The sequence below is a fragment of the Bos mutus genome, chromosome 23 (assembly GCF_027580195.1).
Source record: "Bos mutus isolate GX-2022 chromosome 23, NWIPB_WYAK_1.1, whole genome shotgun sequence".
NCBI lineage: Eukaryota > Metazoa > Chordata > Mammalia > Artiodactyla > Bovidae > Bos > Bos mutus.
The window spans coordinates 12,654,309-12,672,373 of NC_091639.1; the positions used below are offsets into that span (position 1 = coordinate 12,654,309).

The 18,065-nt window shown below is 42.3% G+C and overlaps 1 protein-coding gene across 1 annotated transcript in view; it reads right to left on the reverse strand.

Annotated features, from left to right (window-relative positions):
- NUP153 (nucleoporin 153) overlaps positions 1 to 17,419 on the reverse strand; it is a 71,330-nt gene extending 53,911 nt beyond the window's left edge. Inside the window, exons 1-2 of the mRNA XM_070361020.1 lie at positions 16,635 to 17,419; positions 3,075 to 3,297 (exon numbers count right to left, since the gene is read on the reverse strand). Coding sequence (XP_070217121.1) covers positions 3,075 to 3,297; positions 16,635 to 16,748 — 337 coding nt within the window. The 5' untranslated portion in view covers positions 16,749 to 17,419. The remainder of the gene's footprint in view (positions 1 to 3,074; positions 3,298 to 16,634) is intronic.
- Positions 17,420 to 18,065: the final 646 nt, after the last annotated feature.

Sequence of the window (18,065 nt, forward strand, 5' to 3'; positions counted from 1 at the left end):
ACCTGATCTGCCTCTTGAGAAATTTGTATGCAGGTCAGGAAGCAACAGTTAGAACTGGACATGGAACAACAGACTGGTTCCAAATAGGAAAAGGAGTACGTCAAGGCTGTATATTGTCACCCTGTTTATTTAACTTCTATGCAGAGTACATCATGAGAAACGCTGGACTCGAAGAAACACAAGCTGGAATCAAGATTGCCGGGAGAAATATCAATAACCTCAGATATGCAGATGACACCACCCTTATGGCAGAAAGTGAGGAGGAACTCAAAAGCCTCTTGATGAAAGTGAAAGAGGAGAGTGAAAAAGTTGGCTTAAAGCTCAACATTCAGAAAACGAAGATCACGGCATCCGGTCCCAACACTTCATGGGAAATAGATGGGGAAACAGTGGAAACAGTATCAGACTTTATTTTTCTGGGCTCCAAAATCACTGCAGATGGTGACTGCAGCCATGAAATTAAAAGACGCTTAGTCCTTGGAAGGAAAGTTATGACCAACCTAGATAGCATATTCAAAAGCAGAGACATTACTTTGCCAACAAAGGTCCGTCTAGTCAAGGCTATGGTTTTTCTAGTAGTCATGTATGGATATGAGAGTTGGACTGTGAAGAAAGCTCAGCGCCGAAGAATTGATGCTTTTGAACTGTGGTGTTGGAGAAGACTCTTGAGAGTCCCTTGGACTGCAAGGAGATCAACCAGTCCATTCTAAAAGAGATCAACCCTGGGATTTCTTTGGAAGGAATGATGCTAAAGCTGAAACTCCAGTACTTTGGCCACCTCATGCGAAGAGTTGACTCACTGGAAAAGACTCTGATGCTGGGAGGGATTGGGGGCAAGAGGAGAAGGGGACGACAGAGGATGAGATGGCTGGAAAGCATCACCAACTCAATGGACGTGAGTCTGGGTGAACTCCGGGAGTTGGTGATGGACAGGGAGGCCTGGCGTGCTGCAATTCATGGGGTCGCAATGAGTCGGACATGACTGAGCAACTGATCTGATCTGATCTGAAGCACACGAAACTTATTTAACTTATATGCAGAGTACATCATGAGAAACGCTGGACTGGAAGAAGGAAGCTGGAATCAAGATTGCTGGGAGAAACATCAATAACCTCAGATATGCAGATGACACCCCCTTATGGCAGAAAGTGAAGAGGAACTAAAAAGCCTCTTGATGAAAGTGAAAGTGGAGAGTGAAAAAGTTGGCGTACAGCTCAACATTCAGAAAACGAAGATCATGGCATCCGGTAGCATCATTTCATGACAAATAGATGGGGAAACAGTGTCAGATTTTATTTAGGGGGGCTCCAAAATCACTGCAGATGGTGACTGCAGCCATGAAATTAAAAGACGCTTACTCCTTGGAAGGAAAGTTATGACCAACCTAGATAGCATATTGAAAAGCAGAGACATTACTTTGCCAACAAAAGTCCGTCTAGTCAAGGCTATGGTTTTTCCTGTGGTCATGTATGGATGTGAGAGTTGGACTGTGAAGAAGGCTGAGCGCCGAAGAATTGATGCTTTTGACTGGGGCAGGAGGAGAAGGGGATGACAGAGGATGAGATGGCTGGATAGCATCACTGACTCGATGGACGTGAGTCTGAGTGAACTCTGGGAGTTGGTGATGGACAGGGAGGCCTGGCGTGCTGCGATCCATGGGGTTGCAAAGAGTCGGACACGACTGAGAGACTGAACTGAATTGAAGCACATGAAAAGATGCTCATTATTAGTGATCAGGGAGATGCAAATCAAAATCACGATGAGATACCACTTCACATCTACCAGAAGAGCTATATTTAAAAAAAAAGAAGTAAAAAAGATATTGCATCCTTCACACACTACCAGGGTAAAGAAATTCTTCACACACACCAGTGGGAAGGTAAGATGGTGTAGTCATTTTAGAAAAATTTTCCTCAAAATGTTAAATTACCAGATGACCCAGCAATTCTACTCCCAGGTACCTACCCAGGAGAAAACACAACCACAAAACAACTTGCACAGGAATACTCAAAAAAGGAGTATTCTCAATACTGCAAAAGTAGAAACCACACAAATGTTCATCAACTGGTCAATGGATAAATAAAATGTAGTTTATCCAAGCCATGAAATATTATCTGGCAATAAAAAGGAAGTTCTGATACATGCTATGACATGGATAAACCCTGAAACCATCATGTTAAGTGCAAGAAGCCAGTTATAATAGATCACATATTTTATGATTCCATCTATATCAAACATCAGTCTAGACAAATCTATAGATAAAGATTGGTGGTTGCCTGGTGCTGGAGGGGCAGGGATGGGTAGTGACTACTAATGGGTATAGGATTTCAGGGGAATGGGGTGGGGAAGGATGGTAATTAAAATGTTCTAAAATCCACTGTGAAACACTCCGTATGTACTAAAAATCACTGAACAACAACAACAGGAAAATCACTGAACTATATACTTTAAATGGGTGAACCCATTTATGTGAAGTACGTCTCAGCAGGGCTATAAAAAATACGTGAATGACAGAGTCGTATTCCCAAATATGTCACATTCATGCGTTACCTGAAGCTATTAAATATTTGCAAACCCCACAAAAACGCCTTAAGTAAATCCAAAACACATTTAAAACAGTCTAAGATTAAACAGCCCAGCTGGGCAGGCTGCAGAGGGAGGGAGCCAACTGCAGCTTCACCACACCCAAATCCACGTGCTGGGGGGCCTTACCACACTGCTCCCTTAGTCTCAGGACCTATTCACATTCACTCTCTTCAAAACCACTTATGAGCGTACAGAGGAGAGCAGATTATCTTGACCAAAATCACACGACTAACAATTGGTGGTGTGAAAATTCAAACCCAGTGTCTAACAGCAGAGCTGGCGCTCAACTGATACAGTATTTCAACCTCCCTTAATAAACAAAAAGCTGCTAAATTAAAAAGATACCAATTTGAAGGTGATCATCACCCTTCTCCAACATGGTTTCTATACTACACAATTAGATTTACCACAGCTAGGCAATATAAAAATATTTTAGATTAAGGCATGAAAACCTATCATTCAAAACAAAATATCCACATTCTATTTACCTTCTGTATTACTGCCTGTTGGCTCAGGAGTGATTCTCCCGTCATGAATGTTCGCGCTCTCCTCATCAGAGTATATATGGTCATCTTCCCTATTTTCTGGCCACTGTGGCACCTCTCTTGTGTCTGTTGAGCAGCTACATACATCTTCGTTCTTGCTGAAATATCTCTGTAGCCATCCAGGCACAATATTCTTAACAGATTCTGTAACCCTGCTAAGAATGCCCTGTTGAAGAGGAAAACATGGAAGGCAGTTTAGAAATTTATCTTTTAAAATAAGTACCTATGTACAGAAAGCCATACCGAGCAAAATATAACTATTTCCAACAAAGTTTCCTAAATTTAGTTACTTGAGTTAACACTGACATAATGCATTTTACAAATTCTATAGACTTTACGAAATTCCTACTTTTTTCTTTCTTCTACACGCATGTATCCACGAGCCAGTAACTGCCCCAAATGGCCACATGACTCTAATCGTTAAAAAACCCCAACAGGCTTTCAACTAAACAATATACATTTTAGATTTAGTAGTAAGATATGCACTAAAATGCTATAATCCCAGACAAAAGGTAGCCATCTTGATCCCAGCATATTAAAGCAATATAAATACCTTCAACAGCTCCCTCAAGCAAATATTTCACTGTACACTCTTTAACAACAAAAATTTAGGTGAATAAAAAGGCAGTAAGACAACAAATGCAACATAAAAAAATCTAAGACTTTCATTGATGGTAAAATTTTGTTATATTAAATGTTGCCTAAAAACCAAGAATTTTATTACAGTAACTTTTAAAGGGAGAAAAAGCTATGGTACAACAACTATCAGCATTATTAATGTTCACTATAGCTTTGCTATGCGGCAGACGCTGTTCTCAGCAGTTTATACATTATTCAATTTAATCCTCACAACAATTTTATAAAACTGCTTTTAACAGTGCCACTTGATGAATGAAGAGGAATAATGAAGTAATGTGCCCAAGGTACAAACACAACTGTTGCAGAATATCTAGCATGCACTTTGGGGTCAGTAGGCTGTACTCTGATTTACTCTGGGTAAAATAAGAATAACACCCTTTCCTACTATTACTTGATAGGAATTATAAAGAAGATCAAATGAAATAATGTGAAAGCACTTCACAATTTACTAAGTATTAACAGAAACATACACTGATAATGTCATTAGTAATGAGAAAAAAGGCTGGCAGAAACAACCTGGGGTGAGGTAGCCAGTTTCAGGCAACGGTTTTTTTCACAGAATAGGATCAGAAAGTCACAGAAGGGGAAAAATGAATCAGCAGGCACAAAAAAACAATAAAGTTAAGGTAGTATACATAAAGCCTGAAAGCAAACCCAAGACAAAGAGGACTTGAAAAATCCTGTCAATAGAAAAGATGGAAGATACCTCTGATATAGGCACTTGGACAGTATCTTCTGATTATCCGAAAAGGTGTAGGTAACGACTAGGAAATAAGCAATTATTTTTGCTCCAAAGAGACATTTTGAACAGATCTGTAAACTCTCTAGCAACACATGAAACCAACAGCCATGGAATACTATTGAAAAACACAAATTCACTGCTCCCCTTCTCTATGCTAGTGTTACAAAGTACTGGCTTTTCTGGCAAAGATTCTATACCTACTCCAAGATTCAGTATTTACAAAAACACACGTTTATTACCTTGCTATTTATATTTAAGTATTTATTTACTCCCCCATATTCCAAAATACTTGAAAGTGCTTTCAAGATGTAAATTTTCAGAAAGGCATACTTTAAAACATACGTGTCTGCTGACTGTTTGGCGGCACTGGGCCTTAGCTGTGGCTGCAGGGTCTAGTTACCACCCAGGGACTGAGCTGAGCCCCTGCACTGGCAACACGGAGGCTTTAGCCACTGGACCACCAGGCAAGCACCCAAAAGGCATACCTGATACGAAGCACTGCAGGAAAAGTTTGTATAGTATGTAAAGTAAGTCTTGCGTAGACTTCCTCTAAGGTATTTAGCTACTAAAAGTAGTAAGAGATTCCTGTGATCTCTATTCACCTAAGGAGGCAAGTACATCACAAATTAAATTAACACCATCTTTAACCAAAGGTCACTTATGTGGCAGCATTAGGGAACCCGCCTGCCAATACAAGAGACGTTAAGAGAGGCAGGTTCGATCCCTGGGTTGGGAAGATCCCCTGGAGGGGGGCATGGCAATCCACTCCAGTATTTTTGCCTGGAGAATCTCACAGAGGGCTATACAGTCCATAGAGTCACAAAGAGTAGGACACAAATGAAGCGACTTAACACGCACACATGCGTAGGTATTGTTGAGAATAAACCAGTAAAAATTTAACAGTCAAAATAGATGTAACTGAAACTCATGAATTTTGTTTGCAGACCCTCTTTCTTAAACTAAAATGAACCAATTTATTTAACCACAGCGCAGAGCAGCTTAGTGTAAGATTACAGTGAGAGAGAGAGGAAATACTAGCAGCACGATGAAAGAAAGCATGATGTGCTTGACAGAAATAACGAAATAAGGATGCCAAAACTGACCTGGAAACACTATCGGAAGGAAATATTCCCCATGCTTCAATACCCCTCTACAGGGTAAATGATCCTAAGTCATCAAGAAAATCAAGAAAAGTTACAGTAAGCTCAGTAAACCCTAATTCTCATGGTTACCAAGATGTGGTCCCTTCACCGTTTATATCAGCATCTTCTCAGGCCGCATTCCAGCCCAACTAAATCCAGGAGGTAGGACTCACCTGTTTTAACAGACCCTCACAAGTGATTCTGGTGTATGCTATATTTTTGAGAACCACCAATCTAGTTAAAGAGATTAGGAAATTAAATACATTTCAGGAAATCACAATACAATTATCTCTACAAGAGGTGAATAAAATTATGTATACTAAATCTTAATATTCAGTTACCTGGAACATGTATATGTGGAGCACTAGTCAGACACTAATTAAAATATATCAAAATACTATGTAACCAATCAGAAAAACAAAGCTTAGAGGAGACAGTGCTGAATACAATGTGGCTTACATAACTATTTCCTGAGCATTTCCCAACTTTAGCCATGATTTTTACCTGTACCGTTACTTAACGGTTTTCTATCTGTGTGTGTGTGTTAGTCGCTCAGTCACGTCCAACTCTTTGCGACCCCATGGACTGTAGCCCGCCAGGCTCCTCTGTCCATGGAATTCTCCAGCGAAGAATACTGGAGTAGGTTGCCATTTCCTTCTCCAGGGGATCTTCCCAACCCAGGGATCGAACCCAGGTCTCCAGCATTGAAGGCAGATTCTTTACTCTCTGAGCCACTAGGAAAGCCACCAGGAAGTGTATTTCTCTTAATAAACAGCTCTTTCTACACAATAAAATCTACCAAATCACAGATTTGATTCTGTACCAGTCCTCACTTGCACTTCCCTGACACCATCTTCGATGACTGTCTCAACAAAGTGGCTCATGAGAGACTCTGGAGGTCATTAGCTATCAGAGGAGGAAGGAAAGTGAAGTCTCTCTTCCTGGGCTCTCTCTGCTCAAACACTCTATCTTTAAAACTACAGCTCCAGCCAGCCAGCCTTTGCTCCACTGCAGTTACACAGTTTCTTCCCTTTATTTGTCTAGTCCTAGTGGTGGCGGCAGCTTCCCACTACTGCTAGTCTCTGAGCATCCTGCTAGCCTCTATGTATTCCTTTAACCACCAGCATTTATCTCTGAGCAGACTCTTAAAAGAAATTTCAGCCGGAATTAACTGTTTCTTGCTGGGTCCTTAACTGATAGAGCAGTGCACTTTTGTTAAATTTGTTTTCTAATTAATATGAAAATTAAAGTCAGCCCGGTCATTGGATTCATCTTCTTTAGCAACAATAGATGTGCTACATTCGGGGAAAACACATTTTTTTGGCCGTGTGTTGGTATCTCAGTTCCCAGTGAAAGTCAAAGTCGCTCAGTCCTATCCAACTATTTGTGACCCCATGGACTATACAGTCTGTGGAATTCTCCAGGCCAGAATACTGGAACGGGTAGCCTTCTCCTTCTCCAGGGGAATTTTCCCAACCCAGGGATCGAACCCAGGTCTCCCACATTGCAGGCAGAGGTTTTACTGAACCACAAGGGAAGCCCTTAGTTCCCAGACCAGGGATCAAACCTGGAGCACCAGCAGTGAAAGCACCAAGTCTTAACCAGTAGGCCACCAGGGAATTCCCCAGGAAGCACTTATTACCCAAAAGTTACATCCAACTTTTATCTCTATAAGACAGTACATAAATGGACCAGGAAAGAGGCTTATCCTGATGAATATTTTAAAATCTTATCTAACTCACAGAGGTAAAAGCAAACATTGTTTTACTTCATTCAATTAATTTAATCAATACTTATTGATCATACACTACATGTCAGGCAAGAACATGGGATAAAGCAGGGAACAAGTTCCTGCCCTCTTGGAACTTAGATTCTAAGTTAGGGAGACAAAAAGTGTAACGTGTAACACACACAATATGGTGATTTGGTGCTATGGACAACAACAAAGCAGGAAAGCAAAACGGGGCAGCTGTTTTATACAGGCAAAGACCTGATAAAACGTGAGGAAGGCGCCTTGCACATTTCTAGTAGAGAAGTATTATAGACTGAGGAAGCAAAAAGTGCAAAGACTCAAATGTAGAAGTGTCCTTGGCACATGCTGTCCAAGCTTCCAGTAACTTTGTTAATAAATGTTTAATCTAATAGACTTGAAATAACTACTTAAATCCTTCAAAATTCCCCTTTGATCATTTGGTGTGTGTGTGCATGCACATGTGAGAGAGAGAGAGAATCCATGTGCAAACCTTTTGTTCCAAAACCTAAAACAGTGGTCCTCAGACTGTAAGTCTTCAGACCAGCAGCCTTGGTGTCACCTAAGATCATGTTAGAAATGGAAATCTGTTTTAACAGGCTCTTGAGGTGATTCTTATGCAAATTAAAGTTTGAAGAACACTGTACTAAAATCATCTAAAAATTCAATTGCAGGTTTCCTAGCTAAGGCCATGATAAACATAACCGTGAAAATAAGCTTAACAACAAAATTAACTATTTCTGACATTATCTCAAATGCCATGCCACTTGTATCAATTTTCAAAACTATCTACTTTATAGTATGAATTCTGAAAAATTAAACATAGGAGAGAAGTAAAACATAAAAAAGCATACTTCTCAATCTATTTCATTCCCAATTAAAGACAACTTCTGCTTTATTGACTACGCCAAAGCCTTTGACTGTGTGGATCATGACAAACTGCAGAAAATTCTTAGAGGTGGGAATACCAGACCACCTTAGTTGCCTCCTGAGAAATCTGTAAGCAGGTCAAGAACCAACAAACAGTTAGAACCAGAGATGGAACAACAGACTAGTTCCAAATCGGAAAAGGACTATGTCAAAGCTGTATACTGTCACCCTACTTATTTAACTTATATGCAGAGTTCATCATGAGAAATGCCAGGCTGGATGAAGCACAAGCTGGAATCAAGATTGCTGGCAGAAGTATCAATAACCTCAGATATGCAGGTGACACCACCCTTATAGCAGAAAGCAAAGAGGAACTGAAGAGCTTCTTGATGAAATTGAAAGAGGAGAGTGAAAAAGCTGGCTTAAAACTCAACATTCAAAAAACTAAGATCACAGCATCTGGTCCCATAACTTCATGGCAAACAGATGCGGAAACAATGGAACAGTGAGAGACTTTACTTTTTGGGGCTCCAAAATCACTGCAGGTGGTGACTGCAGCCATAAAAGCAAAAGACGCCTGCTCCTTGAAAGAAAAGCTATGATCAATCTAGACATCATATTAAAAAGCAGAGACAGTACTTTGCCAACAAAGGTCCATCTAGTCGAAACTATGATTTTTCTAGTAGTCACGTACAGATGTGAGAGCTGGACAATAAAGAAGGCTGAACGCTGAAGAACTGATGCTTTTGAACTATGGTGTTGGAGAAGACTCTTGAGAGTCCCTTGGACTGCAAAGAGAGCAAACCAGTCCATCCTAAAGGAGATCAGTCCTGAATATTCATTGGAAGGACTGATGCTGAAGCTTCAACACTTTGGCCAACTGATGAGAAGAACTGACACACTGTTAAAGACCCTGATGCTGGGAAAGATTGAAGGCAGAAGGGGATGACAGAAGATGAAATGGTCGGATGGCATCACCGACTCAACGGACATGAATCTGAACAAGCTCCGGGAGCTGGTGATGGACAGGGAGGTCTGGCATGCTGCAGTCCATGGGGTCGCAGAGTCGGACACAACTGAGCGACTGAACTGAACTGAAAGACTTAACACATTTATTTATAGTAAATAATCGACTACCAGATACTAGAAGTTTAAAGAACAGCTCCTGCATTGCTGGGGGATTCTTCACTGTCTGAGCCACCAAGGAAGCCCTAAAGAACTGCTAGGGAAAAGAAATCTCCTGATCACGCAGAGAACAAGGCAAAGAGTAAGAAACCCTATCTACCGTTCAGATTTGGAGAAGCACTTCCTTGGCTGGCAATTTTTATTAATTTCAGTCACTAATAGGAGTCAGGAAAAAAAAGAAGAGCTAGAAAAAGGGAAAAATCATTTTCTTACCAAAGGTTTCTTTGATTGTATTACCAAAAAAGGGCCTTCGTATTGAGATAAAGGTTATTATTTCAATAACATTTTCAAGAGTTATTTAGATAAGACGTTTCAGGTCTTTCCAGGAATGGGGTAAATCAGCTTCCTGTATGTACCCAGGAGAAAGAACGTTTTGTGATACATTCTCTCTTTTTTTTTTGGCCATGCAGCCTGGGTTCTTAGTTCCCTGACCAGGGACCAAATCCATAACCTCTTCAGTGAAAGCTCAGAATCCTGATCACTGGACAGCCAGGGAATTCCCTGTCTTGTATATTAAATACAAACAACCTAACCTTGAGGGGGAAACAGAAGTACATGGAGTAAAGGTCTGATAAGCAGTGAATACTCAAGCCCAACTTTACCAGAGTAGCTTTCTCTCCACTTTCAGAGGCTTCATTATAACGTGATGTAGTTTTCCTAAAGAAAAGCTTCTCTGATCCTCCAAATCTAGGACCATCACTCACTCACATGCACCAACAGTGCCCTGTACTTCCCAAGTGGAGGTGAGCTGTCAAGTGGGATGGTAATGACAAATCTCTCATCTCCGCTAGAGGATCAGCTCTGTGAAGGCAGCAACAGGTCTGTACAGTGCAGATTAGCTGCTGCATGATTTTAGTTTATCTACGGATGCAATACTCAACCAACTTCTTATTCCCACATGTGATATGCTGTGGCAAGTTTCAAAAAAAAAAAAACATCAGTAATCCTAGAATTCAAAAAATAAATAATACATTTGCTTGGTGTAACAGTTTCAGTTTAAATATTTTCGTTGCCACGCTAATAGCCCTTCCTCCAAAAAACAATTTGTGAAACTATCCAAGAGCATGGGAAAATCAAACCATCCTCTGGAATGATAAATAACACAAAGCCAACTAAATGAAAAGAAAAGTCAAAGAAAAAAATTAATGAATGGCTTAGAAAAAGCAACAAAACAGAGTATTAAAATCTTAAAAATACTTCTTGTAGCCCCAAAGCAAAGTCTACACTAGATGATCCTAAGTAATGAAGCTGAATTCAAGGATTACAGGAGCAAAACTTTAAACCGAGACGGGTTACAACGATTGGGTTTCTCCCCCAAGAACTAAGGATTCTTCATTTGGCAAAAACAAACCACAACAAAAACCTTATCAAGATGCCACTGAGATTTAGAACAAGTACTCAATTTGGGGGCCAGAAGTTAAATTCAATTCAATACTATACCCTTATATTAAGTACATTCAATTTGTAAGGTACTGTGACTACATTAGCTTTTCGAATTACACTGAACCTGAGTTCAAGGGCTAATGAAAGAAGGCTGAGGTAGGGCCCAAGGCTCTTCTACAATCCAAACGCAGAACTCATTTGTACTGAAAGAGAAATTCTTTGCCTATGTATCTTCTCATCAATTTGCAATCTCAGAATAAGCAGGGACACTCTCCATATCAGCACTCATAGACTTCCTTCTTCTTACATCTCCTCTGTTCCTACTAGTTTTTTTGATCTCAGTTCTATCAACTCTTTTCTTCACATTATCCTCTATTAAACAGTAGAATTCAGATTATAAAACCTCTTCTCACATAAACTTTACTGGGTCTCTCACTATAAATATTAAACATAATCTTCAGTTTGAAGGTTCTGGGGCCCTATTCTCCCAGAAAACACTGTTGTTTTGATTTTTATCTGCTCTTTGGGCTAGATTTTGTTGAAGTTTGTCAATGACCCTTAGTTTTCTTCCAGGGGTCTGTGAACTCTCTCCGTACTCCCTCAGCTCCCATGTCCCTAGTCTCCCCTTTCCACTCTTTTTGGAAGTCTCATTTCAAACAGACTCCCTAATCAGTTTTCCCCTTGCTCCATCCACCCCAAGTGAAGAACAAGGGCTAAGAACCAAAGACTTCATGTGAGACTTGAATATCTAATTATAAAATATCTTTAACACTAAATAGTAAAAACCTAGATGCTACTCTAAGTCTTTCCGTTATTTCCAGTTTTTAATACATCCATTCTTACATTACTTACTTCAAAAATGTATCTATTAGAAAGTACTCAAATTCTAATGCAGTAATATTGAATCTGATTCCAATAATCTGAATTTAACCCAAGCTGTTGTCACATTTTACAACCTACAGTTAAGCTTTCCCTATCCAACAAGTCTAAATCTTTCCGGCCACGTAAATGATTTCCATCCATTCTTTATACGTTTCATTTTTCTTTTCAACGTCGTTCAGTTCAGTTGCTCAGTCGTGTCCGACTCTTTCCGACCCCATGAACCGCAGCACACCAGGCCTCCCTGTCCATCACCAACTCCCAGAGTCCACCCAAACCCATGTCCATCGAGTCGATCATGCCATCCAACCATCTCATCCTCTGTCATCCCCTTCTCCTCCTCCCAATAAAAAGCCTAAGGCAATTTAACCCACCGTAAGTTACCCCAAAAAGATACTGTCGCTTTCCTTTCACAATCTGTTTGGAAACTGGATGTAAAAGTGTATTAAGCCACAAGCAAATGGGCAGGGAAACTGAAATATATTTAGACAGAAGCAGCATTCTATCACCCTGTTTCAAACAGTGAATACCGTAAATTGTATCTGGTGGCAAGACTTTTCAACTGGGCTTCCCAACACAGAAGAATCGTTCAAAAATATATTACAACCATGACCATAAGCTAAGTAGCTACAAGTAAAACGTTTTTGAAAATACAAGGTCATTAACATTACATCTTTCCAGTAATATTCTGTGCCTAATGAAATGGTTTTAATTAGTGACATCAGACCATTTTATTTCAAACTGATAGGTAATTGCCTCAAAGGGCTTTCCAGGAAAGAGAGACATCTGGACTTTTTTTGTCATAAGAAAAATTGGTGAGTAAATTGATAAAACTATTTCACAAGGGTTTCTCGTCGCAAACAAAATTTTCTACTATGCATTAAACAGTATGTGGATTTATTTTCCTATACACTTAAATGACTGGCATCTAAGAGGAAAATGTTAAAAACAATATATTTTTAAACAGTTTACGGCTGTTTAAAGGTTTGACCTCATCACTCAGAAAACAAGTCGTAAAATCCAATACAAGCCTATAAAAGATTGAATTTGGGTATATAAAAGAAAGATACCTCTACTAATCAGAGACTAAACATTTAAATCAAAAGGTTCTATTTAACCACAACAGTTTCCAATGAGTCCTTACTATATATGCAGGCCCAGTTCTAAGAGCTTTACTTACATTATCTAACTCAACCCCTCACAACAGATTTCCACTTTACAGATGAGTAAATTAAGCAGAGAGAACTTTCCAAGTCCTGGCAGAACAAGGATTCAAACCCAGATGCTCTGAGTGGATTACAGCACTTTTTTCTAACAACTATGTCCATTTGTTTTTGCTGACAGTATTAATTAAACATCTAGGATACAGCAAATAAAGATAAAAGTAAAAAACAACTCAGGGATTTCTGGGATGAGTTATGTATTCAATCTTTCAATATCCCTCCTTCTCAAAACTGAGAATGCTCTTCAGCCATCCAATACCAAGCAGGACAAAATATCACACAGAAGCTACCGAAACAGCAAAAACCACACAATCTTATAAACCAGTGCCAGGCAAACCATAGTCTGTGGCCCAGACTCAGTCCTCAGCCTGTGTTCATACAGGCCTCAAGCTAAGAACAATTTTCACATTTTTTAGAGTTATAAAACAAAGAACACGCAGGAACAAAACCTAAAATATTTACTATCTGGCCCTTTACAGAAGAACTTTATAGACTCCTGATCTAAGCTACTGAATACATAAAGGAGCTTTCACCTCCCTCCAAAAAAATAGCTAAATGCAGAAACTGACTTGAAGGACAAACTGCCTCTAGGAAGATAAAATGAGTGGATTCCCTTAGCTCCAAGCCAGAAGACAAAACCTCTGAAGCACATCCCCCAAACAAGGGCAAAAATAAGTAGTTCCCCTCTCACCAGGAGGTGGCAGTAGATTCTTCAAGAGGCAAGGTTCTGATTTGCCCATGGGCTCAAGCTTTTTGTGGCGGCTATTAAGAAAAGCAGCTTGACCTCTCCAGAGCTCACTTTCTGGACCTGACAATCTGCATAAAAAGGAAATGGGAAAGGAGACTGAACAGGCAACAAGACCTAACCACATACTCTTTAGGGACCTGTTCACTCCCACTAGAAGAATGATACCATTTCCTAAATGCATCTGGGCTAAGAGTTAAGGGCTAGGGAAGAAAGCAGGTGAAAATGATCAACTTAATCATTCAGTGCTGTTTTTCACATTCGCTTAAGTTACCACCCTTCAGTTAGTTAACTGACAATGAATTTTTCTCTCCACAACTTCAAGCAAGATGCCATTTTAAAGATCAGAAGTTAAAAGGAAAAAATGTAAACTTTAGATATACCTCAGCAGAGCTAAACCAGAAGTCAAAACAGGAAATTGCAAGTCAGTGGAACACATGCGAAAGTCACAGGTACTGCGTGACTACACAAGCCAGTTATCCTGACAAGCAATGGCAAAGACCCACTAACTGAGCCAGATCTCTCATTCTTTCAGTCCTCAGCTGCACAACCAAAAAACTTTGTTTTTGCCCAGAAACCAGTGGACGTTTAATCAAAATACATCAGTATAAAACATGCCATGTCATGAAGCTCCATGCTATTCATGATGACTCAGCAGCTGCTGCTAAACACAGAGGTGACAGCCTAGGATAGCTGACAGCAAGCAGGTGGTCTACAAGTTCACAGAAGTTTTGATAAGGACTAAAGAACATCCTTAAGATTTTAAAAAATCCTCAAATTAAATCTTCTTTTGTATATGCCTGGATACTTTTCTTTGGTAGTAACTGCCAATACTAACTGTTGTTGTTCAGTGGCAAGTCGTGTCCAACTCTGCAACCCCATGGACTGCAGCACGCCAGGCTCCCCTGCTCTTCACTACCTCCCGGAGTTTGCTCAAACTCAAGTCCATTGAGTCCGTGAGTCATGCTATCCAACCATATTAGCCAATACTAATAATACCTACAGAGTAGATTAAGAAACTCCCACCTTTAATCTCAATTCAATAGCTACAAATGTACTTTTTCAATTAAATGGCTGTGGCAATAAGCTGAATACTTTAGACAGGGGGAAATGATAAATTACCAAACTTTAAAATAAAACTGCACAGTCTGAAATCATATCAGCTCTAAGACAATTTGGATCACAAGTGTTATGCTGTTAAGGCATCATCTCCCTCAAATTAAGTTTTTATCCAAGTATATTTAAAAATAAGGTGTGACTTTGGCTTTTGCCACCTAGAATATAGGAGCTTCTTTCTAAACTCTGTCCAGACCATCCAACGATCTGTATTTACATTTCATTTTTTATGTAGTAACTTTCTCCTAAGGAAAGCACTCAGACATTTATTTTTTCAGAAAAACCAGAAAGCACATGTGTCAAACTTCCTCCCAACAAAAGGATTAGGTTAAAGGGCCAGGCTTATGACCTGAATTCTAATCTTGCTCCTCACAAAGAAAATTTGAAAACCAAGCCTATCTGGGGGAACACTGGTGGGAGGTGATAGTAATGTCAAGACTTGTAACCATTAGTAGAGAGCTACCTAACATTATAAACTACAAATTTCACTATTAGGAAACTTCTCCCAAATCTTTACTTTTAAAATTCTGTTTTTAATGATACAATTTAACAACAGCACCAAACATGTTTAACTGTTAAATATTTATTATCATCCGAATAAAGCAATCTAAAAGTCTACCTTTAACAGTATGCAACAAGTTACCAGACCCTTTTGCTATACTCTTTTTTATAGGTTTAAGGCCCACACTTACTTCCTACCTCACTATCAGTGAAAAGTTTTATAAGTGACTTTTATTAGAAGGTTTTCAACATTTTCCCACTCAATCCCCCGTAACAAACAAGCAAAACTTAAAATACTTAACTTTCTCAGAATCAAATGTCTGAGGATAAACTCATATTTTTATAATTTCAAACACCCACAAGTGCACAAGGTGGTTAAATTTCAAGACCACCAACATTCCTGTAGTGTCGAAAGTACCTAAACTTCTAGAATACCCACTGCAATATTAAAATATTTTGTGCATGAGATCAGAACTGGAGTCCCGGTCAACTGTGCATAATGGCCAATTCTAGTCTCCAAAATAAAACGCGCGGGTGTGTGTGGGGAGGAGGGGGAAAAAGGTTGGACAAAAGTGGGGAGGGAAAAGTCTCGCGACGGAAAAAAAGACGTAAGTGCGGAGAGGGACTTTCAAAATGCCCCAGTGCCACTAACGATATCCCGGTTGAAGAAAAAAAATAAGCCAGGACTCTTAGATCGGGGAGAGCCACGGGGAGATGGAGAATTTAAAGGATGGAGAAGAAGTTATTCCACTTTCCCTGTAACAGCGCCCCCGCCAAGCCCCAGGTAGGTACCCTGGCGGGGTGAGGATCAGAGTCCTTGGGGCAGCCCCCCTCCCCGCACGCGCTGAAACGCGGGTGACCAGAAATCTGCAGGCGTTGGGGGAAGGGGCTGGCCCTCCCAGCCACAGCTTTTTCCCTTTTCCCTTGAGGGACATGAGTAATTACCGCCCCCCCCCCCAAGCTCGTAATCCCCGCCAAAAAAAAAAAAAAGGGCAGAAATACGGGCCCACCGTGGGCCTCGGACTTGTGTTCCCGCCCTGCGCTCCGGCCCGGGGAAAGCCCCGGGGCGGAGAGGGCCAGGGTGCGGGGCGGGGGGGTGGTGGAGAGAGGAGGCCGAGCCACACGTGTGCGCCGCAGGGCTGGCCGTCCTCAAGCCCACTTCCCGTCGCCGCCCCGGCGGCCTCGGCTCCCGCCGCCTCGCCCGGGGCCTCCCGGACGCTCCACGTGGGGCGCCAGGACCGCCCCCACCCCGCTCACCCCGTCGCCGCCAGCCCAGTACGCCCCCGCCCCGAGGGCCCCCCTCACACACGGCGCCGGGGCTCCCCTACCTGGTGCTGCGGTCGCCCCTGCTGGTAAGGCTTCATCGGGCCCTGGTGGCAACGCCGCGTCCGGATCTTGCCGCCGCCGCCGCCCCCTCCTCTGCCTCCGGCTCCCGAGGCCATGGCGGAGCCTCTGCGGCTTCCCCCTCCGGGGCGGGAGAGGCAGAGGCGGCCTCAGAGGACCCCCGCCCCCCGCCTTGCCTCGCCCGGCCCCAGCCCCCAAGAGTCCGCCCGCGCTGCCCTCACAGCGGGGGCCCAGGCCCACCGGGAACCGCGGGGCGGCGAGCAGAAGCGAAGAGAACGCGCGCCCGCGGCAGCGAGGTGGGGGGGGCAGGGGGGGGAGGCCACAGAGGCCCAGGAGCTGGCTCTCCGGTCCCGCAGGCTCCCGCGGACCCCCGCCTCTGTGTGTGTCACCGTCTCTATGGAGATTCCCCCCACAGAGGACAACGCGAGCGGCCCCCGGCGCTGCTCGGGCCTAACTCGGCCGCCGGCTGATGGGGATTCTTCTTCCGCACGCCCCAGCCGTGTAGCTGCCGCAGTTGAAGCCGCCGGCGCCGCCCGCCTACCCCTCCCCTTTGCGCACAGCGCCCGCCCCGCCGCTGCCGCCGTCGTCGTCGTCGCCGCCGTCGTCCCTGCAGTCGCCGCTGTTGCGTCTATTGCCGCTGCTAAGGCCGCCGCTGCGGTCGCGAGCCAGAACGCCGTCACTCGTCAGCGCCCGGCGAGCCTGCGTCATCACGCTGCGACCGGCTGATAGACGAGAAAGGGAGGAAGGAAGGAAGGAAGGGCTGGTCGAGCCCGCTCTCTCGGCCGCGCGGGCCGCTGGGAAATGTAGTTAACGGGGGGAAGGCGAATTCTCGGAATGGACGCGGAAGGAGAGAGGCACGGTTTGCCGCAGAGGCACAAAGCCAGGGGGGTTCCGTTCCTTTTCCTGTGCTCGGCTATAAACGTAGACTTAGAAGACGCATTTAACACAGAAGCAGTAACCTTCTTACTCTCCTCTTTCCTCGTGGTTGGTAAAGAGGACAGAAAGTGAGCAGATAGTTAAATCAGACAGGAGTGAACATTATCTTATAAAAAGAAAAAAACTGGTTGAAAAAAACAATGTTCATGATCTTTAAGCCTAAAGCAGAATTAGAAAAACATACAGTGTCATTAACGTTCCATTGTTACATAAGAGCTGTTGTCAAAGAACGCGAATTCTGGTTCCACCACTCTAGTTTGACCTTGGATAAGTCAAAACCTTCCTCCTCCCTATAAAATGGGAACTTTAATATCCACCTTATAGAACTGTTGTGATCATCCAAGTGGAGCACTTAGTATATTTCCTAGTATATGGGAAACGCAGTATATGAGTACAATGACTACGTACAGCCGTCAGCTCACATGAGAGGTAAAGGATATATTAGCAGTAATAAAACTGTACATATATTTGCCCCAAAT